Source organism: Mirounga leonina, unplaced genomic scaffold, assembly GCF_011800145.1.
Source record: "Mirounga leonina isolate KUSES-001 unplaced genomic scaffold, KU_Mleo_1.0 Mir_151, whole genome shotgun sequence".
In the NCBI taxonomy this organism is placed as follows: Eukaryota; Metazoa; Chordata; class Mammalia; order Carnivora; family Phocidae; genus Mirounga; species Mirounga leonina.
The window spans coordinates 65,617,508-65,645,209 of NW_023270377.1; the positions used below are offsets into that span (position 1 = coordinate 65,617,508).

General features: G+C 37.7%; 1 protein-coding gene across 5 annotated transcripts in view; it reads left to right on the forward strand.

The window, feature by feature from the left end:
• Nucleotides 1-27,702, forward strand: part of COBLL1 (cordon-bleu WH2 repeat protein like 1) — a 165,479-nt gene that overhangs the window by 128,446 nt on the left and 9,331 nt on the right. For 2 of the 5 annotated variants that reach the window (XM_035007869.1, XM_035007873.1), the window contains 6 exons: nt 14,421-14,574; nt 15,082-15,156; nt 16,309-16,446; nt 20,428-20,662; nt 21,683-21,777; nt 26,091-27,664. In XM_035007869.1, coding sequence (XP_034863760.1) covers nt 14,421-14,574; nt 15,082-15,156; nt 16,309-16,446; nt 20,428-20,662; nt 21,683-21,777; nt 26,091-27,664 — 2,271 coding nt within the window. Of the gene's footprint in view, nt 1-14,420; nt 14,575-15,081; nt 15,157-16,308; nt 16,447-20,427; nt 20,663-21,682; nt 21,778-26,087; nt 27,665-27,702 lie in introns of all 5 variants that reach the window. The other 3 variants (XM_035007871.1, XM_035007872.1, XM_035007870.1) reach the window with 2 other exon arrangements.

Here is a 27,702-nt window from a genome sequence, read left to right on the forward strand (position 1 = left end):
TTCTTTTGATTCTCACCCTCTGCTCTATGACCAGTTGATGCTCCCATGTTAAGTAATCTTTTTTTTTTTTTTGTATGTTGCCTTTGGCAAACTGGACATCTTTATATAATTTTCCAATTATTTTTTTCTTTTGATCTGGACATCTGGGTAGTTCTTTGATGTATTGTTAAGTAGGACCCAGAATTATTTGTTCCTCCCTAGAGAAGCTGAAGAACCATTTTTTATTTCTTCATTATAAAAATCCTTAACAATTAAGCCATGGTTCGGGGTGTGTGTGTGTGTGTGTGTGCGTGTGTGCTTGTGTGCATGTGAACTCATGCTTTCCTAGGCATCTCTGCACTCATTTCCTTAACTTCTTCACCATATTTGATGTGCTAAATCACCGCTTTGGTCTTGATTTTTCTCTCTTCCTTGGTCCTGATTCTCTTTTTATATTTCAGCTCTCTTTTTTCTTGCCCCCACTTCCTTTACCTGTTTTCTAAATTTGGAGGTACCTGAATCCATGGTCTTAGCCTACATTTACTGTACTCTTTCAGAGAAGATGGGTTCTTTGTTGAGTTCTCAACTGTAGTGGTTTGAATAGTGTCCCCCCAAAAGATATGTTCAAGTCAAGGATCTAGAGATAAGATCATTGTGGACTTTAGGCTGGGCCCAGATCCAAAGACTGCTGTTCTTGAGATAGGAAGGAGGAGGTCATGTGCTAACGCAGGCAGAGATTGCAGTTATGCTGCCATAAGCCAGGGAATTCTAGAAGCCACCAGAAGCTGGAAGAGGCAAGGAAGGATTTTCCCATCGTACTTTCAGAGAGCTATGGCCCTGCCAACAGCTCGATTTCAGACTTCTGGCTTCCAGAACTGTGAGAGAATAAACTTCTGTTGTTTTAAGCCACTCGGTCCTGGTAAGTTGTTACAGCAGCCCTGGGAAACTAGTATATCAACTTTGTAATTCCAATCCCAATATTTTATTCCAGTTGCAGACTGAAGTCATGGTTACTTATTTACTCATCACTACCTGGAAATCAGCATTTGATTGATGATTTCAATCATCATGATTTCAGTCATGATGATTGAAAATCAAGCTTATTTTTGTTCTCCCAGATTTAAAAGCTCAGGATAATTTTCAGTGTGTTTTCTTTTTATTTTTGCGTCCAATTAGTGAGTCCTTCATTCAGTTTCCCTTCCTTGTCTTTCCTTGTCCCCTTCTTTCCTTCTTCTGTAGTCATGCCTTAGGGAAATCCAGGGTGCGGAGTAAGGAGAAGACCAGTACTTAACTTGTCTTCCCAGTTCAGGAACTTTGATAACTGGCAGGTATTTTTGAGGCATTCAAAGCCCTCTACAAACTGATCAAAATGGGGGGGGGGGGCAGTTCTACTTTTGTTTCTTTCTTTTCAGCTTTGTTGAGGTATAATTGGCAGAGAAAACTATAAGATATTTAAAGTGTACATTGTGGTGATTTGAAATACATATACATTGTGAAAGAATTCCTGCTGTCTGGTTAATACATCCATCACCTCACATATTTATGTTTTTTTTTTTTTTTTCGAGAGAGAGAGAGAGAGAGAGTGAGTGTGCACACAAGCCTGGGGGGAGTGGGGGAACAGAGGGAGCAGGAGAGAGAGATTTTAAGCAGGCTCCGCGCCCAGCTTGGAGCCTGATGTGGGGCTGGATCTCACGATCTGGAGATCACGATCTAAGCCGAAGTCAAGTGTCAGTCGCTTAACTGACTGAGCCACCCAGGTGCCCCTCTACTGTTTGTTTTATGTTTAAGATAAAAAAATAGTCATTATTACTATAGACATTTTATATTAAACAACTTAGTTTTGAATTTGAAGCTTTAAAAAGGCACGTTTTTGATGATTGAAAGTAGTAGACTGGGAAAAAGTATCTGGAAAAAAATTATTTTCAAATCCCTGAAGAATTTTGGATATATTCTTATCCTAGAGATTTTTATTGTTCAGGAGTCAGAATAAGCCACAAGGGTGCGCTGTTTAACAGACCTACAACAGTCTGATTTTTACACTTTCTTTCCCCCACCAAAGCATCCTTTAATAGAGCAGAAAGAAAATAATGGAAATAGTTACATTATATTAGAAATAGCAAATGCTTATCTCTTGTGTGTGAAGTGTCAGAAAATAGAGCTAGAGAGATAAATAACAGTAATGCATAACAAAGTGATTTCTAATTAATGCAGTTTTCTTCATTTTGAGCTTTCACTTCATGTTAGTATCCTCTCAAGTAGTCGTTGATATTCTGTTTGCCTTACATGGGCTTACAGATAAGTCAGTCTACCTGTAGCTTGTAAAAAAATTTTGTTCACCACGTCTATTTTATGCTTTTTGGCTGTCAGTATTTAATAATTGATCTCATTTCTGTGAGGCATTTCTCCATACTAGCAAATTAAAGTATTGGATAGTGATTTTGGAGCTTAAACTGAAACTCTTCACATAAAAGGCTGTTGGTTTTCTGAGCTAATTTTGGCAACTGATTGTGTAGTTTCCAAAGAGGATTCAATAAAAATCCAAGTCAGTAAAATAATTTATCCTAACCTGTTTTTTTGGGACAGTTTTGCAAATAAGATTATTTGATCCACCTAAAGAATACATTTTAAAGAATACATAGTTTACTGTCATTGCTATCGTGTTGTTTTTTTTCATGTCCCTAAATTTCTGTGTACTCTTTTACATTTCAAGTCTTGTGTCCTGTTCCTTATAAAGGTGAATATACTATCTTCTATGGAAATGTTCATTTGCAGAAGAAAACTATCCAATTAGAAATTTTCTGGCAGTTTTTCTCCGATCTCTTTGAGCATTTTGTGAATATGATTCTGCCTAAAGGTTAGAAATGCCATTTATGCAACAACATATGTAATGGATGGTTCCTACTCTTTTTTACCTAAACCATATCGCATGTATTACTGTATAAATGCATACAGTTATTTACAATAAGATTATATAGTTATTTACACAGATTGTCATTTATTTCACACATGACAGAAGTCAGAAATGCAATGACATTGACTTAAATTGAAAATCACTTAGAATTCTGGGATTGAAACAAAGTTCAGAAATCCAGTATCTGTACCATGTTCACTGACCAAGTTTCTGTGAGGAGCACATTTAATAAAATCTGTGGCCAAAGGATGTCCTAGTATTATTGACAAATCAGCCTTTTATGAAGGCTGATTTTACAGTTGAAAAAGAGGAGAAAGAGTTGGACACGAGTTGCGGATCATCTTGACCCACAGAATCCACCGAAACTTTTGGAAAATTCTTTATTTTTGCACATTTGGTATGGTTTTGCTCTTTGGAGTTATGTGTGTATATAGCAGTAAAGCGGCTTTTCCCTGGCTACTAGAATGGTACCTCATTTTCTTTAGGTTATTGGCTTTTGGCTAACACAATAAGGAATTATCTTGAACTTTTTATTTCATCTCATTTTGCATTCTGGTGCAGACAAACACTCAAATGTTGAGAAATGGAAATACTTTGCCATCCAGTATGATGCAAGTGAAATTTAATACTTAGAGTGTGTTCATTTTTTAACAGCTGATTTAATTGTTTTTAAGAAATATTTGACATTGTTCATTTTTTACTCAATTTTACCTTTTAATATTTATCATGGTTTATAAGCAGGTAAGATGATAGATTGTCATATGTTTATAAAATGTGCAAGAATATATTTGGTCTTAGTTTCACTTAATAAGTTTTAATCCTAGATGTTTTATGCAGAGTCATTAAGGTTGATGTAAAAAGAACATATTTGTAATCTTTAAGTAATCTTTTTGTTTTTTTTCTCTAGATTATCACACAACATTTGATTTTCCCCGCCACTTTCCACTTATATTTATCATATAGAAAGAAAACCACACACATAATTCTACAATTGCCTAGGAACAGTGGTTGCCATGGCATTTTTAGTTTGATATACGGGATACAGCTGTCTGTATTTCCAAAAATACGACTTGTTTCATTCAGTAGAGAAATGCACCAGTGCAGCATAATAGAATATAATCTGCTTCCCCCTTTTAAGGCTTTTCCATATATATATATAAATATACTTAGTCTTGGTAGTTTTAATCCCATTTTCAAAGGGTCTTAATCACAAGAGCAAAATTAATGACTAATGCTTATATAGCACTTACTAATGTTTGAGACCAGGTACTAAGCACATTACTCATTTAATGCTTTTGAAAATCCTCTGAGCCATTACTTTTTAGGTTCCTGCCAGCTTTACCCCTGACCCAAATGTAAGGAACTATGCTCATTATGAAGTTGTTAGACTTTAAAGAATTGTACTATTCAAAGAACAATAGGTCTTAAATGGAGTTAATGTGGATTTCTCTCCTTTATTTATCAGTACACAATCATTGTGTCTCTCTGAAGCACATAGTGAATTAATAAAATATTTAAAATAATCAATGTTAGGAATCTTCCTTTACAAGTTCCTATAGTATGAAGCTTATTTAGGCTTTCTACCGCTATGACATTTGGGACCTCATGGGGGAGAAAATGCCTTTCTTTGGTAACCAGCATGTACCAGAGACCAGGGCAGAGAGAAGCAGGCCTCTTTCCTGGAGCCATGGGGATAAAACTATAGGTTCAATTGGATAATGCCTGCCGTACAGCCTTGGCCCCCTTTCTGAGATGAACTGAGTTGATCCCAGTTTGTTCCCTTGATTGCTACTTTATTCTGGTGGGGGCCCTATACTCAGTTAGTCTATAGATGTTCACTACTTCCCTACCCTACCCCTAGACACTTTTTTTTAAAGATTTTATTTATTTATTTGACAGAGAGAGAGAGACAGGGAGAGAGGGAACATAAGCAGGGGCAGTGGGAGAGGGAGAAGCAGGCTCCCCGCTGAGCGGGAGCCCGGTGCGGGGCTTGATCCCAGGACTCTGGGATCATGACGTGACCCGAAGGCAGCCGCTTAACCAACTGAGCCACCCGGGTGCCCTCCCCTCCCCCGACACTTATTTTTTCTGATCATTGACCAGGAGAACCTTGATTACCACCATCATCTGTCTTTTTAACTTGACCTGAGCTCTGATTTCTCCTGATTTATCTTCTCTTTTTCCATCTGAGATGTATTACTGAGTTAGGCCCTCATCTTTGGGCATTTAAAAAATGTCATTAGTAAGGGATTACCACTAATAAGACTTGGTTATATGATATTTCAAAGTATTATAGGGTTGATGAAATGAAAGCACAGGTTACTTTAGGGAGAAAAATTTAAAAACCTTGCAAGAGTATAACCCAGGTTGTAAAATTTGTGGGTTTTTTTCTGATCTACATGGAGAAGGGCTGAAAAGAAAGTATATTATGGCAGAAGCAGTCCTACTCTGGCTTGAGAGCGAGTCTTGAATCTACCAATAGGTCTGTTGTTGTCATGATTTTTCTCATTGCCTTCTTTTGTCTTCTACCTTGAAAAGCAAGCCTTTGAACTTCTTTGTGGCTTGGGTTTCTCCTCTGTACAATAAGATTTTGTAACTAAATTTCCAAAGGTCTCTTCCAACTCCAGTGTGATCAAATTATTTTATTCTTCTGTTGTCTTTTAAAATTGGCCTTTAACAGATAAAAGTGCTTTGTTACATGGATCTTTGGTTTGATCAGTGTTAATCAGATAGTGATACCTAGTCCTGGTATTACTTCTCTGAGGATTTTTGAAACTCCAAAGTATAATAATGAAATAAAACATCGATTAACTGACATCTTTCTCCCTGAACTTCTGACTATAACACAAAAGTCAACACCAGTACTTTGGGCATCAATAAAAAGAGGTAGAGGATACAGAGTTTGAGGAAGATATGCTCAGGTTAATGAGTTTGTTAACTAGAGGATGCAGGTGTTATCATTGACTAATGAGTTTGAATCTAGAACATTTTGAGAGAAATCTAGTGGCAAGCTTGGCCACCCAGAATCCTCTGAAGGGATTATAATTTTAGTAACCAAAAAAGATAAAAGTTACAAGTGGTGGTGGTATTTAGACACCTCTAAGTGAATCCAGCTCTAATCTCATTACTTGATGTCATAGAATTTATTTCAGCAAATTGATAGGAACACCCTTAAAATTGGCAGAATAGATGACTGCTTACATGGTGTGGGTTTAATAGCTCCAGGCCCTGATACCACTGCCCTGTTTCTCCTTACCCTACATACAGTAGTCTGGTACTGGACATATCTCCTCTATTTCTTACACCCCTTCACTGATAGGAGTTTTCTTCATCTAAATTGACCTAGACAGGCTAAGACTTTCAGTGCTATCAATGAAGTATCTTAAAACAGGTTTATTGAGAGAACATGAAAGTAGGATATATAAGTCCTAGATTTTTAGGAGTCAGAGAAATCTATTTAAGGGGGTGGGGAGGGTGTGGAAAGAGATTCAGGGCAGCAATACAAACACTCCCTAGCCTCACCAAAATAGCATTTTATTTTTAAAAACTTCATAAAGAAAGAAATTGGCATATAGGCCTTCATTCAGTACAAGTAAAAAAAATGCATGTGTGTGTGTATTGAAGTATAGAGGATATGTATAAAAGGTTGAACACCAAAACTTCTATGAGGTAACCTGTATTTGTTGGGATTTATAGGGATTTTTCTTTTTTTTTTTTCCTTACCATTGTATGCATTGTTTGCATCTTATGTGAGATTATGCTAATTTTATGATCAAATCAGTAAAACTGAATTCATTGTGATTGGAAAAAAACTTCCTTTTACAGCTTTGCTTACTTTGCAAATTCATTACAATACCTCATACTTCTACATTTACTTTATTATAATTATACATTTTGAAGTTTAAGAAAACTCATCTGTTGTCTAAGTTGTAAAATTATTTTAGAAAGAATTCTTCCATCAAGAGTTAAGAATTCAAACTCAGGGCCACCTGGGTGGCTAAATCAATTGAGGGTCTGCCTTTGGCTCAGGTCATGATCCCAGGGTCCTGGGGCTGAGCCCCATATCGGGCTCCTTGCTCATCAGGGAGCCTGCTTCTCCTTCTCCCTCTGCTGCTCCCCTGCTTGTGCTCTCTCACTCTCTCAAATAAATAAATAAAATCTTAAAAAAAGTTAAGAGTTCAAACTTGATCTTTGGGTAGTTATGTAAAAGGTCACTCATTGGGGTATAATTCATAGTAAATTAAATAGTATGTTTTTAGTATTTATAGAGAATATCCAAGTTGGAGAAGGATAATGTGATTCTGGCACTTAAGAATAAAAAAAAAAGTATGAGTTTTTAGACAATTTCAAGGGGTGGCTTAGATTTTCTCCTCTAACCCATTCCTCCCCACATGTGGAAATCATAAACAGAAATAAAAAGCCAAAGCTTCTAACAGAAACATTTAACAATGTCCTTGAAGTTGGGCTACTGTATTTCTGTCCTTTGATTCAAGTTGTTTCTTATTTTTCTATTTGCAATTTTTCCTTTACTCTTTTCTACAGAATATATTGATTTCAGTGACCCACATCTTATAATTCAACTGTGATTAATAAGTGATCTAATAACTTGTACAGAGCTAGTACTCAGTAAATCTACTGAATGCCGTTCAATTCTATTTTCTTCAGCTAAATTTAGTTCCATTTTGAACCAGTAAATCCTGATTTGGGTGTGAATTCTGAGGGATTAAGTATCTGGCATGGTTTTCAACTTGACCTTGTCACTTTCGCTGGAGTGTTCTCTTCTCTGTGCAGTATTTTCCTTTTCACAGACTGTAAAACTCAGTGATGTGCATTCCTGTTAGGCTGCAGTTTTCACTAATGGTAGGCAGACTTAGTGACTCTAACTGAAGTAAATAATTGAACATCTCTAATCATTAACCAAAGCGTTTCCCCCTAGTAAGTAGAAACCTCTCTGAGTTCTTGTTTTGTAAACCCTTTGGATTTAAATACAGTTTAATCTCAACTTCTTTTAAAAAATTTCAGTTATAATTTGGCCAAAGGAAATGTATCTTGGTGCTGAAAGCTAAAGACCATTCTAAAGAGTTTTTCAACTTTAATTCTTTACATTAAATTTATGAAATATTCAAATTTATGTATTATACACATTCATATACCCATCACCAAGATTTAACAAATTAGTGTTAAGTGTTGTGCTTTTATTAAATTCCTTTAAGGTAGGGTGGAGCTGCCTGAGGTGACATAAAGGTGGCATTTTTACACATAATGAATTACACACAATGAATTTGGCTTATGCAGTGGACTAAACACCAGTTCCTGAATGCTGGGCACTGTTGAGGTTTTAAGGTTGATCATAATGGAGATGGACTATACGTACTAGGACTCTTACCACCACCATCACTGCAGACAAAGTACAGTCTTAGAATATGTATACCTCCTTTTATCCATACTTTTCACTCTACATTAGAACCATCATTTGCTTATTTTATTTACAGATCACACTCACATACTTAAAAATAGATGAGTTGCATGTTACATTAGTTAATATTTATGGAGCAGGTACTGTATACTAAGCCCTGTGCTGAGTTTTCACATGTCATTTCACATAAGTATCCAGCCCCTTCTGAGGTTTAGGTACTCTTACTTTTCCCACTTCATAGATGAGGAGGCTGAACATTTGCAGAGACACTAGGTGGCCATGCTCCCTGGTTCAAGCCCTGACATTATCTCCAAAGCTCATTTGTTTGGTAAGCATTACACTAGGCCGCCTTCCAACTTGCAAACCCTCTAGAAGCCTCTCTCCAGTTAGACACAAACTCACTTTCAAAAATACCGGGTGGCTCATGCCTGACTAATGCAAGGGTAGAGCGGTTAGGAGACTATTAGGCGTATACTCCTGAAAGGCACAGGAAAACTAGGGCTTATGCATGCAGCTTAGTTAGACACTAATGGCCTTCCTTGCCTTTTTTCTTTCTTTTTTTAAATTTTTTAGCATTTTATTTATTTTAAATGTTTCAAGTTTTTATTTAAATTCTAGTTTACTGTAATATTAGTTTCAGGAGTAGAATTTGGTGATTCACCACTTATATATAACACCCAGTGCTCAACACAAGTGCTCTCCTTAATCCCCATCATCCATCTAGCCCATTCCCCACCTGCCCTCCAGCAACCCTCAGTTTGTTCTCTGTAGCTAAGAGTCTCTTGGGGTGCCTGGGTGGCTCAATGGTTAAGTGTTTGCCTTTGGCTCAGGTCATGATCCCAGGATTGGCTCAGGCCATGATCCCGTGGTCTTGGGATCAAGCCCCAAGTTGGTCTCCCTGCTCCTCGAGGAGTCTGCTTCTCCCTCTCCCCCCGCCCCTGCCCACCCCACCCCCTGCTTGTGCACTGTCTCTCAAATAAGATCTTAAAAAATAAAAGCCTTTTTTATATGCCTCCCTCTCTTTTTTCTTTCCCCTATTTTCCATCTATTTTGTTTTAAATTCTACATGTGAGTGAAATCCTATGGTATTTGTTTTTCTCTGGCTGACTTATTTCGCTTAGCATAATACACTCTAGCTCCATTCACCTCCACATCATTGCAAATGGCAAGATTTCATTCTTTTTTATGGCTGAGTAATATTCCATCACACACACACACACACCCCCACATCTTATTTATCCATTCGTCAATGGACATTTGGGCTCTTTCCATAATTTTGCTGCTGTTGATAATGCTGCTATAGACATTGGGGTACATGTGCCCCTTTGAATTGGTATTTTTGTATCCTTTGGGTAAATACCTAGTAGTGCAATTGCTGGGCCATAGGGTAGCTCTATTTTTAACTTCTTTTTATTTTATATATTTTTTATTTTTTTTAAAGATTTTATTTATTTATTTGAGACAGAGAGAATGAGAGAGACAGAGAGCACATGAGAGGGGGGAGGGTCAGAGGGAGAAGCAGGCTCCCTGCCGAGCAGGGAGCCCGATGCGGGACTCGATCCAGGGATTCCAGGATCATGACCTGAGTCGAAGGCAGCTGCCTAACCAACTGAGCCACCCATGCGCCCTATTTTTAACTTCTTGAGGAACCTCCGTACTGTTTTCCAGAGTGGCAGTACCAGGTTGCACTCCCACCAACAGTGTAAGAGGGTTCCCCTTTCTCTGCATCCTCGCCAACATCAGTTGTTTCTTGTGTTGTTGATTTTAGCCATTCTGACTGGTGTGAGGTGGTATCCCATTGTAGTTTTGATTTGTATTTCCCTAATGCCAAGTGATGATGAGCATTTTTTCGTGTGTCTGTTGACCATTTGGATGTCTTCTTTGGAAAAATGTCTATTCATATATTCGCCCATTTCTTAACTGGATTATTTGTTTTTTTGGGTGTTGAGTTTAATAAGTTCTTTGTAGATTTTGAATACTGACCCTTTATCAGATATGTCATTCGTAAATATCTTCTCCTATTCTGTAGTTTACCTTTTAGTTTTGTTGTTTCCTTTGCTGTGCTTCTTATCTTGGAAGTCCCAATAGTACACTTTTGCTTTTGTTTCCCTAGCATTTTGTATGGAACTCATGATGTGTTTACTTAAGCATCTGGGGTGGTTTAGTGAGTCTGCTTTCTAGAAGTAGTCATTCTTGGGTTAGGAACCTCTCTATTCTTGTGTGCTGACTACATATACTCCACCCACATTCCTCAGTATACACCACTTTTCTTGTTGCAGTCTATTTAGGAACACCTAGATCTTCTAACTTAAATGCTTCTTCTCTTGTGGGCTTTTACCAAGAAAAGGATGTTTGCAGTAGATATAGAACATCCCTTTCTCAAGGTCCAGGGGTTCCTCCACTTTGGTCTTAATAGTGATGTTTTATTTTAACACAAAGTAACTCCCAAGTTTGATTTCTGTTACCTTTCCTTCCTAGCTGATTGAAATTATTTTCTAATAGCCTTTAAAAAAGGAAAAAAAAGCAGGGGCACCTGAGTGGCTCAGTCAATTAAGCCTCTGACTCTTGATTTTGCCTCAGGTCATGATCCTAGGGTCATGAGGTGGAGCCCTGTGTCAGGCTCTCTGCTGGGGATGGAGCCTGCTTAAGATTCTCTCTCTCCATCTCCCTCTTCCCTTCCCCCACGCGCTCTCTCTCTCTAACAAAAACAACAACAACAAAACTCTTGTCTGTCTTGAAAGACAAGAAATATATGCTAAGCTATTTCCTTGAACACTAACACTAATATTATTGTACCTTAGGACAAAACTTCCATTTCCATCATTAATCTGTTGCTGATGATCTAAACTCACCATTCTTATTCCTTGAAAACTCCTGCCCTTGGCCCATCCTACATAGGTTGTTAAATTTACGGTTTTGTCATAGACTTAATAAGTTTTAACCATTAATTATACCATGGAATCTAGTTATGACAGGTCATGTATATCTTTCTGGTACCACTCAGTGACAGTCATGCTGTCTTAATGTCTTCTTTCTTAGTCTCTGTGATCCAGTTGCAACTCTAATAATGTATGTCCATTTATTTTCATGTTACACCTGCAAAACAGGGTAAAGGGAGTTAAGTTCTGTAGGATAAAGTTATAAAAGATGTGCTCCTTCAAAATGTTGTGTCTTTTCTTTTCCCTCAGCTGTCTTCATAAATGGTACTGAAAATTTTTTAGTAAAACTAAAATCTGTGTATTTTGACAATTTTTAAATTCTTTATCCATAGAAATATCCTGTACAAAAAAAGTTTGCTTATTTTAAGACCTCTAGGGACATAAATGAAATATGTGAGTCTATTTTTATTTTGTCTTTGAGTTATGGATAGGTTCATATAAACTTGTGAGTCTGCAATATAAATTCCTCCCTTCTAATTTCTGTACCGTATATTTTATTATGACCAAAATTTAAGAGCTCTAACTCCTAAACAGATACTGTCATTTGAGAAATTCATGACTAATTCAAGTCACGACTGCTTTTATCAGGTAAGAGAAAAGACCAATAAATGACAGTGTTTGGGAATCTGGCCTAACGGGGAGCACAAGTTTGTATTCTAAACCTCATGAAAGCAATCTGTCTAAGCATGGGAAACAAGTTTTCAGCGTGGAAGTAGGAGGAAAATCAAATGCTGCCCTAAATTTGTGCATTCAGCAGTTAATTATTGATCACTTACTATGTTCTTACTGGTAAAGTAAGTCTATGAGAGGAAGGGAGCATGCCTTAATAGGGCTTTACTAAGTAAATTCATCTGAGAAATAAAAATGGCATATTCTACTGCTTTTGATACTTACATCATTATTTTGAAAAGTGAAGTGCTGCATTGTTTTAGGAGAATTTTTGGCCTTTTTCCTAATGACTTAAACTTGTTAATTTTATAAGGTAGCAAATAAAGTTTCCAAACACAGAGATACATAATTAATCAATAAGAAGAAAACTTTATATTCTACTCAAAATGACATTTAAATACTGCTCATCCAGCTGTACGATACGGTGCATTTCCTCCTCAGCCCTTTATTGCCAAGGGTCCTTCTCTTGATTGTTTCAAAAGTCCAAACTGCAGTTGAGGATCTGTCCCCACATCCACTCTGGCCCTTAGATTTAATCAGAATTGGCTTTAGTGACTGAATCAGTCTGGGTTTGGGTGGCAGGCTTTAACTCTTTCCTTGATGGATTAGGCCTGAAAAGCTCTGGAGGAAGGACCGCAGTACTGAGGGGAGAGGAGGTTGGTGGCTGCAGCTGTTCCTCAGTTGGTGTGGAGGCCATTTAATGGTTTGACTCCCCATCAGGTCAGCCAGGTGCCACCCTGTCTGCCCCGTTAGGAGGAGTTAACCTCAGTGAGAGGTGTTCCATCAAGTGCCTGCCATTGTGGACCTAACTGTGCTCTGTCCCTATGAGATGACACTTAGGGAAGGAGGTGGTCAGAGAGATCTAGGGGCTAGGCAGTTAACTGCCTTAGAAGCCCTCACCCAGACTTTGGCCTTTCCATGCCAACTCGGCAACTGTTACTTGGTTTTGAACAAAGTGACCTAAACAAACTTAGGTTTTGATAGGATCCTTTTGCTGGTATGTTGAGAAAGGGCTGTAGGGACACAGTGTGGAAGCAGAGTCCAGTTAGGAGGTTCTTTTTTTTTTTTAATATTTTATTTATTTATTTGAGAGAGAGAATGAGAAAGAGAGAGCATGAGAGGGGGGAGGGTCAGAGGGAGAAGCAGACTTCCTGCTGAGCAGGGAGCCTGATGCGGGACTCGATCCAGGGACTCCAGGATCATGACCTGAGCCGAAGGCAGTCGCTTAACCAACTGAGCCACCCAGGCGCCCCCAGTTAGGAGGTTCTTGATGATAATCCAGACCATGTGGTAGCAGTCAAGCTGGATGAGCCAACGAGATGGACTTCCTGTGGAGTGTGAGAGGGAAAGGAGATGGGGAGAACTCCAGAGTCACTGGCCTGAACAGATGGAGGAATGACTTGCTCTTTCCTGAAACAGGAGAGACTGTGGGAACAGGATTATTTCTAATGGGAGAGGGGAAAGGAGGGATTATCAGGATCTCAGTTTTAGACAGGCCATGTTTGAAATCGCCTTAGATATTAAGTGGAGATCAGAAAGAGGTCTAGGACGGAGGGATAATTCTGGAATTAATTGGCATATGAATAATACATAAATCCAAGGGAATAGGGGAGATTACCAAGAGAGTGAACATAGATACTGAAGAGAGTGTATGCAAGGACTGAGCTGAAAAAGGACCCTAAAAGAAAATGGAGCATTGGGATCTGTGCAGAGTAGGAATGTGGTAATCTGGAAGTAAGAAAAAGAGAAGTTTAAGAGGGTGGTCTATTCTGTCGAATGCTGCAAACAGATCAAATAAATGAGTTCTAAGAATTAACCACTAGTTTAGTTGTGGTGGTCATTGACGACTTTGATAGGAATAGTTTTAATGGATCAAAAGTTGGGAAATATCTGGTTGAAAGTGTTCAAGTGGGGGATGAGAAATTGGAGACCAAAATCTACGAACAACTCTTTGAATCAGGTTAGATGATGTGGCAGTGTGCCAGGAGGCACCAGGCGGCCTGCTGAGGCAGGCCTGTCTCCGGGTCTGCTGACGGTCACATGCCAGGCGTGTGAGCATTAGCCGTGTATAGAGTCGGTGACCTCAAATGACCTTGCCGTGGGTAGACATAGAAATTTTTGAGATGTTTGTCATTAATACGTTAGTACTAAAAAAGAAAGATTAATCAAGCCAGCTGTTTTAACATACAGATATTCTTCTTTTTCACCTCGTACTTTACATCCATATTTTCTCCATATTTTTCTCTGACAGCTAGTTTTTAACTATTATGCTTACGAGGCCTCCACATGATAATTGGTTGTTTGTATGCCATTCTTCCGTCCTATTTTATTTTACTTTACATATCCATCTCCTGGCACATGGCAGATGCAGCATAAAGGTTTTTTGAATGAATGACTCTTATGTTTCATATTGGCATATGAAGCAGTTGATGTAAAGGTCAGCGTCTTCCTGAAGTTCGCTATTAATTTCTAAATGGAGATCGTGTCTGGTCATTTTGTTTCCCAGAGTCCCTGTGGAGCAGGCATAGTGAGAACTGGCTCACTGCAGCTCAGTAGTACATCTGTTGGTGATTCATCTTTGAAGAGGACAAAGCGAAAAGCACCTTCCCCACCCTCCAAAATACCCCTGCATCCAAGTGATGAAAGTAGTCCTGTCACTGGTAATGTTACTTTTCCTATTATGTGTGTATTAGGTCTTGTTTCATATAGACAGTAAAGTGATACAAGTTATAAATCAGGTCTTTTTACTAAAAGACAATACTTAAACTTAGGCTTTTAATGAATTTTAATCATACGAATTTAATCAATTTTATTATTTAATGAATTTTAATAATAGATAGTCCCTGGTTATTCTCACTTTACCTTTTTAAAATCTGCAACATAACAAAAAAGAAAAGAAAGGAAAAATTTGTATAGCTCCCTGATCCTAAAATTGAGCATGTGATCATTTATGAATCTCTTCAGGACACTCTCATTCCAGGACTGACTACCTGTAGGAAGGGGAAGCTAAGTCGATTTTAGTTGTATCAAAGCTGGACGGTGAAGTGGCTTCTAACAAAGTTAGGGCTCTCTCTTCCCAAATTATATAAAAATAAACTAAGCTACTAAGGAATTGCTACATTTGTGAATGTGACTTGTTTGTAAGTTGTGCTGCTTCTGTCCCCCAGCCCCACAGGCAGGACGCACGGTTCCTTCGGATGGTGTTTTAGAAGCAAACCCTCCCAAGGGGCTGCCCAGCCCAGGTAGGACACCTTTTTTCCACATCATGTAGCTCCTGAAGAAGACCTTTCATGGCAGTTGAGGAATGAATCTAGTTATAATGCTCTGTCTGTGAAAGAGATACAGATGCTTTGACTCTATTTCCCAAATTTTATATTATGAAATGAAAAATTTTCCACCCTGGGTTGAGTATGAAATTGGCAGAACTCAAAATTTTAGTTCTGTGATGGTACCTTAAGAACTTTCCTTATGCAGTGTCAGGTTACCACTTATTAATGTCCTCCCCAAGAGGGACACATATTAGTCAGGAATGTACCTTAGTGTGTTCAGAAGAAACTTACACCAAGGTGTAAGGTACCATTATTTACACAACTGTCCTAGGTATGAATTTGACATACATAGTGTCCTAATTTAGTGATAAAAATTTATCATGAAGTATTTTCTATTATATGGTCTCATTTTGGATTCTCCAAATAAATGAAATGCCAATAAAAATAATTTAATACTGTTTCCCTATATTTTTAATAGTAGCTATTATAAGAATAAATATAAAATTTCTTAATTCTTAGACTTAATGTTAGGTATAAATGAATCTGACAGACTAATGTCTAACCAAAAATAGAATATTACTATGCCAGTACTTTAGCATGGAGATAATTTTATAGGTATGAAAATTCCTCAATATAACCCTACCTAATTTTTATAATTAATATTCATAAACATGGGAGAAACTCAGGACACCCAAATGTTCCTAAATCTTTAATCCTTAGGTGATTTTTAGGAATTTGAGATTTTGACACATCTTATATAACAATTCTCCTGTCCTCTGTGATTAAAAACATTATCATTTTATACTGAGTCATGGTTTTTCTTATTTCTTAAGTCTTACTCAGAATAATATCAATGATACTGTTTTGTTCCACAAGGAATTTTATTTAAATAATATCAAACTATATAAGTGAAATGGGAAGATGCTGAAGTATTAGAAAGAAGGTGTGAATGCTATTCAAACTTTGCTTGATACCTGTTTCTCTCTTTCTCCCCCCACCCCCCCGCCCCAGTTACCTCTTCTTGTTTAATGCATGGATCATTGTGAGCTAACAGATCTGATTTCTTTGAAATGCTTCTTGTTCTCTGCTTGCCTTAACTCTGTTGTCTAAGTGCCATTTCCACAGATTTTACTTCTTTGGCAGAAGCCTCCCTTGACCCCGGGCTCCCCAGTCTCGAACACTCCACTGTGCCCAGACTACTGGATGAAGCTTCCCTCTCCGAGTGCTCTCGAACGGCCGAGACAGCCGTAGCATCTCTAACATGTAGGTGATGGGGCCTTTCCTGCCTGGTGCTTTGTTTAATGCAGATTAAGATTATCACCATGACAACATTTCATTACTTGGTCATGCCTTGTATAAAAAGGTCTCAAAGAAATAGTAGTTTCCCCCTTTCACTTGAAATTCTCTTACAGGTTTGGAGTTTGATGTTTTCCCTAACCAAATAGATGAATATTACAAGGCATAAGATGAAAAAATAAGTGGCCTTGGAGGATTTCAGCATTTTCTTCTATTTGGCTTTCTGCTTTTTTTGGCAAAACTCTTTGAACTCTATTATTTACAGTGTTTAACTTTATGAACATAAAAGAATATATATATATATTTATATATATATTTTTTCTTTCTTGGACTACTCTTTTGTTATCTAGGCATGGCTTATTTTCTATAGTATTGCTTTTGATTGGGATTTTTATGTTAAATTATTGGAATTATTTTGTTACCAGATGGCAAAAACGTATAGTTAGGTAATACTTGCATTTCATTATAAATAATTTTATTCAATTTTTTATTAACCCAGAATGAGTCCTTATTTAAAATTATTTAAAATTAATATATCACATACTGCTTATAGTAATGCAAAATTGTGTGGCCAATCTGGAAAATAGTTTGACAGGTTTTTAAAAATAAAATTTAAGCTTTCATTTTCTGTATAATCCAGCAATCCCACTCGTAGGTATTTTCCAAGAAAAATGAAAACCTCTGTGTACACAAAAACTTAACATGTACATTATTTTAGGATTTTCATTCATAATTGCCCCAAATGAGAAACAACCTAATGTCCCTAAACTGAGGAATGGATGAACTATGGTCAATCCATACATTGGAATGCCACCTACCCATACAAAGGAATGAATACTACATGCAGGGACGCGGCTGAATCTCAAATGCATTATGTTAAATGGGGAAGCCAGTCTTAAATGGCTAGATGCTGAATGATTTCATTCATATGACATTTTGCAAGGGTAAAACTATAGGGAAAATAGTTGCCAGGGTCTAGGGTTAGGGGGAGGGGATGATCACCAAAGGGTCCAGGGATTTTGGAGATGGATGGACTTGTTCTATATCTTAATTGTGGTGGTGGTCACCCAACTATATATCTACCAAAATGAAGCATTCCAACATGGATTCCAAAAATGAATTTTACTCAGTGTGAATTGTATCTCAGTTTTTAAAAAAGAAAACTACACTGTCTGGCAGCAACTGCAATAGTATCTGACAGAGTGAGCAATTTTTGAATGAACGAATGAATACAAAAAACTAGTTCACCAGAATAGATGTAATTTTTTTAAAAAGATTTTATTTATTTATTTGAGAGTGAGAAAGAGAGAGCATGTGCCTGAGCAGGGAGAGGGGCAGAGGGGTTGGAAAACAGAATCTCAAGCAGACTCCGTGCTAAGCACAGAGACTGAAGCGAGGCCCAGTCTCACGATCCTGAGATCATGACCTAAGCTGATCTAAGTCAATGACCTAAGTCATTGACGGGGAGCTCTACAACGAGGTGAAGGTGGAGGAGAGCTTGTAGCTCACTGAGGATGGCAAGGTGGTGACGGTGCATCTGGAGAAGATCAACAAGATGGAGTTGGGGAGCCGCTTGGTGTCCAGTGACCCTGAGATCAATACCAAGATTAACGCTGAGAACTCCAAGCTGTCAGACCTGGACAGTGACACTCGCAGCATGGTGGAAAAGATGATGTACGACCAGAGGCAGAAGTCCATGGGGCTGCCCACCTCGGACGAGCAGGAAAAGCAGGAGATTCTGAAGAAGTTCATGGATCAGCATCCCGAGATGGATTTTTCCAAGGCCAAATTCAACTGTGTTTGCCTCCCTGAACTCTTGGGGCTGAGCCCCCAGACATCCACCTTCTTTTCCTACCCTCCCCTGGGACTTGGGGGCCTCAGGGCTGGGGCAGGCACATGACTGGCTCAGGTACACTGGTCCCAGGGCATCATGGGAGAAGGGCTGGGGCCTTGGGGGGGGGGTGTCTTTTTTTTTTTTTTTTTTTAAGATTTTATTTATTTGAGACAGAGAGAATGAGAGACAGAGAGCATGAGAGGGAGGAGGGTCAGAGGGAGAAGCAGACTCCCTGCTGAGCAGGGAGCCCCCGATGTGGGACTCGATCCCGGGACTCCAGGATCATGACCTGAGCCAAAGGCAGTCGCTTAACCAACTGAGCCACCCAGGCGCCCCCGGGGGGGGGGGGTGTCTTATCTTCCCCAGTTGGCCTACTGGGGGTAGTACTGGCCAGTTATTCATTAAAACTATTTACTCCAAAAAAAAAAAAAAAAAGATGCTTAACTGACTGAGCCACCCAGGCGCTCCTATGTGAAATACTTTTTATGGGCAAGAGATAAACAAGGATAACAGTAATTTGCTAAGTGTTACCTCAGTTAATCTAATTTGTAAAGAGCTTAATATATGCCAAGGGGCCATTTATAAAACACATTTGCATCTAAACCAGAACAGACATTAATTTTCTCAAACAGTTTTCAAATTATATAAATATACCCTTACTGCACAAATATATGCTATTGTAGACACATAATATTGTACACTGGTATCATAATGATGCTTTCACACGTCATAATAAAACAAGACTTGCCAAAATACATTTTTTAAAAATTCACTTAAATTCAGATTCCTTAATATTTTTTCTGTTGAGTAATCTCCTTTTTTAATTCACAATGAAACTGTCATTAAAAGTCTCCATATTTGTTTATGAAATAGCATAAATTGCATACTTTTCTGCCTAGAGATAAAATTAAAGACATACATTACTTTAAATACTCTTCAAATATGTTGAAGTTTTTATTAAATTTTGTGGATGTGCTGATCACTATAATGCTATACCATCCCCCCCCCCATTGTGGTAAAATTAAACTTTGTTCAGCTGCTATTGTGTAAATGGAAGTGTTAAATTATACTTAAATAAGCAAAGATTCAGAACCTCATTCTTTGGTTTAAATTAAATTTCACAGCTAGTGTGTAGACCAATTAGGATGTCTCCTCTTTTAAACTGTTGGCCATTTGTTGCTGGTACTAAAGGAATAACGATAGAACACACTCTTATACAATGAAATATTAACTGCAGCTTTTGAAGAGAATCACACACACACACATTGATATGGGATGATTTTTCAGACATAGTTAAGTGGAGAAACAGAAGGTGAAAAACATCAGTTATAATATGCTTCCATTTATATAAAATGAACCAACATAAAAGAAGGAAGCATGAGTATGCATATCTGCTTGTATGCTCATTATACTTTCCGATAATATATAGGAAAAACCTGTTAAAGGAAGTTGCCTCTGAGAATCAAGCTGAGTGGGAATAATTTTCATTGTATAATACTTGTTTGTATTTTCAAAAAGTATATTAAGCATCTGAGTCAGTGGCTTTTAATCCTGGTTTTATATAGAATCACCTTAGGAGCCTTAAGAATTCTTGGTCCCACCCTTCAGAGATTCTGATTTAACAGGTGTGGGGAGGGTATGAGCACTGGTATTTTTGAAAGGGGCTCAGATAGTTCTGCATTGTTGTTCTCATAACTACCGAGTCAAATTTTGTAAGTATACTTGTATATATAAAATTTAAAATTATAAAATCTAATGTTCTTTTAAATAACATTTAGAGCTGTTATATGAATGTAAAATCATTTAAATTCAAAGATATATAAATATCGCTCAGAGATATGTAACTTGAAGATCATGAGTTTCAATAACTTTTTTCTCTATCATGAATAAAACCTAGCATGGTAGCGTATTATTTTTAAAATTGTGTATGTCTAATTTGACTATATGTTAACATGGTTATTCACCATTAGAAGAGTATTTTCTTACTAGTTTTGGACCAGCATTTAAAAGAGTCCAGCTAATTATTATTTTAAACATTCCTTTCTTGCTAGGATTGCATGGGATGAATGAGGAGGCAAATTAATATTTAGGATTATATCTTCATTTCTTTGTAGCTGGAATAAGCTCTGATCATAGCCTTGAAGAGATAGATGAAAAGGAAGAACTGAGTGAAGTGCCTAAAGATGAGGCTGAAAATATTTCTCTGAAGTCACAAGATATTCCTTCTGGATCTACTGATATAATAAATACACTGAAAAATGATCCTGACTCAGCCCTTGGCAATGTTACTGGAGAGTCCTCACAAAACTCCAAAGAAGAAAAACAAGAAGCTAGAAACACAGATGGACAGTAAGTAGTCTATGTGCCTGAATTGTTGGTGATAGTTTGTTTAATGAATACTAGTCTCTGAATTATAGATCTGATATTGTAAACACAAATAGAGTAGTCCCTTTAGTTTAGACTCTTCACCATCATTATAAGAATGCTTACTTATAAAGTATCCATTTGCATATTTTGTTTTTAAATAAAATCAAATTCAACAGTTCTGATACCCTGTGTGAGATAAACCATAGCATTTAGTTAATTTGTATGACTCAAATTAAAAGTATCTGTTTGTTTGTATTGTATGGGTTTTGCCTATTTTCTGTTTGATCTAAATGAAACATTTAATTTTTAATTTTCACCAAATGCTTCTCAAGAATTTTCACTGACATATAAAACAATTCAGCACATTAGATTATGATGTTACTAATATTATTTTTACAGTCAACTTTATAATGCAGAGAGTGCACTTTCCACTTGATCCTAGGAACTGAAATCTATAGTACAGTACACTTATATTGTGTTAGAAATGCCACATCATGATTAAAGATGAAATCAAGTAGGCAAACTAAACCATCTTTATCAAAGTTTTACTATAATTTGTATGGGATTGTCTCCAAATTAAACCCTTCTATTACTTAAAAAAAAGCCAAAAACCAAAAACCGGTTGAGGTCAGTCCATATCCTGATTTGCCAGAAGTTGGCTTTGCCACATGCAAGACTTAAATGTTTCATTTAGTTTCCTTTTTCTTTAAAAGACAAATAATAATAACAAAAATACACTGTTTCTGTAAAAGTGTCCATTTTACTAAGCTTCTTAGATCCTTCTTTGTAATAGGACCGCTCTTTGAAAGCTAATGGTTCATAGCAGCATTTCTTCTCAGTTGTATTTTTTCTTTGCTATTAGATTTCCAGTATTTGGCAGAAAAAAGATGGTTTCAGTCCATCTGTCTTTGGAAATTATTGCCTCTTTTCTCATCGTGTGTGTGTGTGTGTGTGTGTGTGTAAATACTATCAATATATAACATACAATATCCTCTTTTGCAGAGGGCTACATATAATGGTATATAATACAAGCAGTGAAGAGAGGGTAGTTGACAGTGTAAGAAACTTGAAGTCATTGGGCCTAAACCAAGAGAATGGTGAGTTCCAAAAACACTAAAAGCCAACATTTTCATAACACTTGCTATATGCCAAAGGGCCATTCTTAAAACTTTATATATGTCAACTCATTTAATCTTGTATATTAACTCATTTACGGGTCTTATTATTTTTAGTTCCACTTTATAGTTAATTGAACCACAATGATACTATGTAATTGGCAAGAGTCCCCATAATCAGTAAGTAGGGAACCTTGGACTTGAACTCTGGCAATAATACTCTCACGTGTACTATTAACTACTATGTGTACTATTTTTCTTGTTAAATCTTAGAGGTTGTCTAACCTAGATCTTGGATCTTAAAGATGTATACTCTATGCATCTACTTGTGATCTATTTCTTTTTTTTTTCTTTTTACTGACTCCCAAGTCCAAACCTGTTCTGCTTCATACTCAAGTTGCTTTACTTGGGTGAAACTTGTCAGCATGCGTTTTAATCTAATTATGTGATGTTTACATCTAATTATGTAATGTTATTTACCAGTATCTTCCACACCTCCACCCCCAAGTCAAGATAGTTTCTTCTCTTTGTTATATCTCACTCAGTTCTATCTTCAGGGCTATGCTCATTTTTTTTCTTTGCAAGGAATATAATTTTCCACCTAACTTCACCCATTCAACTACTATCCAAATCCTGCCACTTCACTTAATTTTGTTACTTGATTACTCGAAGCCATGTATTTCTCTAAAAGGTCTTGTCTCCTCAACCAGACTGGACAGTCTTTTGGGTCAGAGAAATTATATCCAATACTTTGAATTCCTCATAACACCTAGTAGAATACTGACCTATTGTTAAAACATGTAAGTCATCAGCTTAAGATTTTTTGACTTTATGATGGTGCGAAAGTGATATGCACTCCATAGAAACTGTACTTTGAGTTCTGAATTTCGGTATTTTCCTGGGCTAGCGATGTGCTGTATGATACTCTTGCATGATGCTGGGCAGCAGCAGCTGCGGCCCCCAGTCAGCCCCCCGAGGGTAAACAGGCCGTACACCTGCAACCATTCTGTTGTTCACTTTCGGTACAATATTTAATCAGTTACATGAGATAGTCAGCACTTTATTATAAAAAAGGCTCTGTGAGAGATGATTTTGCCCAACTGAGGCTAAATGTGTTTTGAGCACATTTAAAGTAGTGATGAGGCTAAGTTATGATATTCTTAGCTTAGATATAATGAATGCATTTGACTTAACGATATTTTCAAGTTATGATGAACTTATTGGGATGTAACCCCATCATAAGTTGAAGAAGATCTATACTTAAGGTTGAATTTCAGAAAAATGATACTACACAAATACAAGATACAAGGAATGTACAACGGTATTTTAAGGAGATACGGAAGAATTGGCTTATGAATTCTCAAAGTCCAGTCTGTTATATTAATATGCAAAACTAGGTGAAGATTCTTAGAAAACATAGGGATATACATATTCATATTTGGATAAAATGTGCATTATCCCAGTGTCACAAATCGATAGACAGATATAGATATGTTGTTTTACCTATGTAGTATGTGTTGGTTAATTCGAATAAGTCTCTGGTTCATTTTCCCCATGGTCAGGGCCATCCTGAGATAAAATACTGAGAAGTTCTAAAAGTATATAATTTCCTCGTCCTTTTCCTCTTGATTCAATTCTTCACAACATATACTATGATAGCCAATAGAATTTTACTGCGAAATCATGCTGCTTCCTTCTTTTAAAAATGATAGTCAAAAATCATTTTTGCTAAGATTTTGGCATCAAGTTAGTGCTAGGGTCACAGGTATATTTCTGTAATTTTTTTTTGATTTACATTTGATTTGCAATGACCTTTGTCGACTCTAGGTGGGTCTTTTTTTCTGTTTTTTTAAATTAAAGTATTTAGGTGATTTTTAAAATAATTTCTATTATCTTAAAAGTAGTTTTATATACGTTTTTTCCTTCTTTTTTACCTACACTATATACTTGTTTCAATCATCGTTTTGTCAGATGATTCATTTTGTAGATGTTATTGTCAGTTTTGTGTAGGGAAAGGACAGGATAGCACAAAATCTACCTTTTCCTTCTACTGGCTATCACTGGAAAATGGCCTAACCATTCACTGACATTTGGTTAGTGTCATTATCAGGTATGTATGAGGATGAATTAGCTACAGAATTCAGCAGTGATTCTAGGTTTCCAGGCCTGTCATTGGGAATAATTGTGAGATTTTGATGAGAAATTCAGAATTAGAGAATAGCGAAAAATAGACATTTGGAGTTCTAAAACCAATTAGTTAGGGTTTATAGGGGAATGAATTTAAAATATGTTGATTTACTTTGTTTTGCAAAATATTTTTATTGTGTAACTGGGCTATCCCTGTCTTCACTGGAAAATGAAAGAAAGAAGCAAGAGAGAAGGAAATACATTTACGTTCATTTCCTGGTACCAGGGACCATTTCTTTTGTGCTCATACCAGTGTTGACAATAGCACTTTTCATATAGATATGAAAAATACTTCCCAACCAAGTAAATAAGACCATAGGCAGAAATGTGTCTTTTTGATGATTCTTAATCAAATGTGTCACAAAATTTAATAATTATGAGTCATTGAGAGGTCATTTGTATAGACAATAAATATTCTGATAATCAGTTGCATTTTTTAGGAAGAATAAAAATGAATTCCATTTAAAAATTAGATATGTAATACAAGAACCTTGCAACATAATAGAAAATATAACAACCATGACCAAAAAAAACATGCAATTCATCTTCAAAGATGAAGATATATATATATATATATTTTTTAAAGATTTTATTTATTTATTTGACAGAGAGAAACATAGCGAGAGAGGGAACACAAGCAGGGGGAGTGGGAGAGGGAGAAGCAGGCTTCCCGCAGAGCAGGGAGCCCGATGCGGGGCTCGATCCCAGGACCCTGGGATCATGACCTGAGCTGAAGGCTGACTCTTAACTGACTGAGCCACACAGGTGCCCCAAAGATGAAGATATTTTATAAAAAATTGTGTGTATACAAATTTACCTGGCAACAACATACTTTTCTCTTGCATGCATATTTTTCTTTTTTCTTTTTTAACAGAGGAACTATTTAAAAGAGCTCATGACATTTTGGGCAGTGAAGTTGTTTCTTTATCTTATAACAAAAGTGAGTGATGATACAACTCCAGAAAAACACTTGACATCCTTTCACGATTTGACTCCCAAGGCCCACATTTCACTTGCGCTGTGCAAACTACCGTATCTGGAAGAGGAGGCCACTAAGGATTTTGAAGATGAGGGCTAGTTGGTCATCCAGGAGAAAGAATTCTTCTGGGCATTTGACTAGAGGAACCCAGTAGATAAATCTCTTCCCTGAGGACTAGACACATGGCGCACACTCACAGACCTGCATTTCCTTCTACGTGCCTCATTCCAGTTCTTTGCCATCATGTTGCTGGCTGGCAACCATTGCTTGTTAACCTACACACTGGAAAGTGACTTTTGTTTTCAGGAAATCTGAATTAGAATTAAGAGGAAAAGTAATGCAGGGGAGAGAGAAGTGGTTTTCTCTACATGGACTCTGACATGAGAATAGGGTATCTTTTCCCTCAGAGAAAAATCAAAACCCACATGATTGTTTTTATGTAGTTGAAGTCACCCATACTGTGACTAAAAAACAAAGTCCTCTAAGAGTCTTTAGCAAGGATACCTAATTAACAAGACAATCAACGTAGATTTTGTTTTTACTTCAACTCTTAAAGGCAATATTTCCATTGTTTGCCTTAATTAAAGCTGGTAACATTTGCTGGGATTATTTCTCTTTTAATGAAAGGTGTTAAATATAAATACACTAGGGGTTATAGAAAAAGACCAGATCAAAATAGGAAAAAAAAATATATATATTTTTTTGGAATTTGTCAATTTCTTTTGTCATTTTAACATTGACCGAAATATGAAGTCTACCTATTAGGAGAAATGTAGCTATCTTCAAAAGAGTGCTTGTTCTGGGGCGTATCCTATCTGAATTAGCATGTTATATAAATGGCATATAAAATATAATACGTATTTTTCACCTTTATGCATCTGAGGAAACTGGGTTTGGCTGGTTAAGTAATGTGTAAGTCCAGCTGGGCCCTAGACTCAGGTTTCTATGATACCAAAGCCCATGCCGTTTTTTTTTTCATAATGCTACTATCTGCTTTCGTATAATTAGTGAGCTGAAAATTATCTGTAGAATTCAACCTATTTCAGTTTGGGGGAGGCGGGCATTGAAAACTTGAGGTTTTTCTACTTTGTTCACATTTAACTTGACAATATTTTTTTCCTCTCAGTAGATCAAAATGAAATAATTGTCATTCCACCGAACACAGAAGATCATATGAAAAATGGAGTGAGGAGAAAAGAAATCAATGTAGGAGGTGTTGCCAAAAATAACAATGTGGACATGGAAGCTGACAGACTATCAAACTATCAGGCACATAAAACTGATACTGCTGAAAGTTACAAGGAAAATCATCTAGCTGCTTCATTAGTACAAGACCAAAAACTGAATCAACCCAGTGAGGAAAAGACCAAAATGCAAGACACAGCCATTCAGACAGTCCCCTCCACTGAGAGCTTTGATGGGAATCACCGAGATCATAATTTGTCTAACTTCAAAGTTAACGAAAGTGTGCAAACTCCAAGTAATAATAAATCAACTCAACACTCACCTTCAAGTCCCCAAGATTCTGTAGATGCCTCAAGGAAATTCAGGAGTCAGGGCCCTGTAAAGGTACATTCAGAAAATCAACTCACCATAAAAGATCCAATTTGTACACATGGTAATGACCGTCTTTTGCCTCCTGTAGATGGGAATGATAAAAATTCAGCTTTTTCTCATGTAAAGAATTATCCACTTTATAGACAAGACTATGATCCCAAGCCAAAACCTTCAAATGAAATCACAAGAGAGTACATACCCAAAATTGGAATGACTACTTACAAAATTGTGCCTCCCAAATCCCTGGAGATACTGAAAAATTGGGACTCAGAAACCACTGGCTATAACGATGACCAGGAGATGCATACTTTAGGAAGAAAGCCCACTGATGAGAGTGTGAAAGAAACTGCAGTCCAAACAGAAGATCTTGTGGTCTCTGAAAGTCCAAGGGAGCCACAGGCAGACGTTCAGCTGAGGCTTACCCCGAGAACAGAGCATCAGGTGCTCCGCCTGGAGAGCTCGCCCTGCATCGCCGTGGGGAAGCCTCTGAAACCTGCTCCCAGAATGACGAAAGACCCTGGCACAGCTCCTTTTGCGCCGAATTTGGAAGATATCAACAATATTTTGGAGTCAAAGCTTAAATCTCGGGTTTCAAATGCCCAGACCAAACCAAGTTCTTTTTTCCTGCAGATGCAAAAAAGAGTTTCGGGTCACTATGTGACATCTGCAGCGGCCAGGAGTGTCCACGGGGCCCCTAACCCCGCTCCAAAAGAACTGGTAAAGAAAGAGGAGGGAAAGGACGCGCGAGCCCCTCCGGGGCAAACTCTTGGTCCCGTCGGTGGAACAGCTCCGCCTCTTCCACAGCCGCGTATCGATCAACACACCGCCGAGGACCGCGGCGGCCCGGAGGCGGCCGACACGTCTCCTCCGCCCCGAGCTCCGGGCCCCGCTCCTCTTCCTGCGAGTCGGTTAGCAGCACTAAACTTGAAGACTCTGAAAACTTTTGGGGCCCCGAGACCTTACGCGAGCTCCGCGCCATCCCCCTTCGCCCTGGCCGTAGTGAAACGCTCCCAGTCTCTCAGCAAAGTGCGCCCGGAGCTGGGCGGCGAGCGTGCGTTCGCGCCGCCTCCACCTGACTCAGAGGGAGGGAAGGCTCCGTCTGTACATCCATCTGTGGGCCTCGCACAGCTCTGTGTGCGTGATGAGGTAACGTTACCTTCTTGGAAATAAGGGGTTCTGAAACA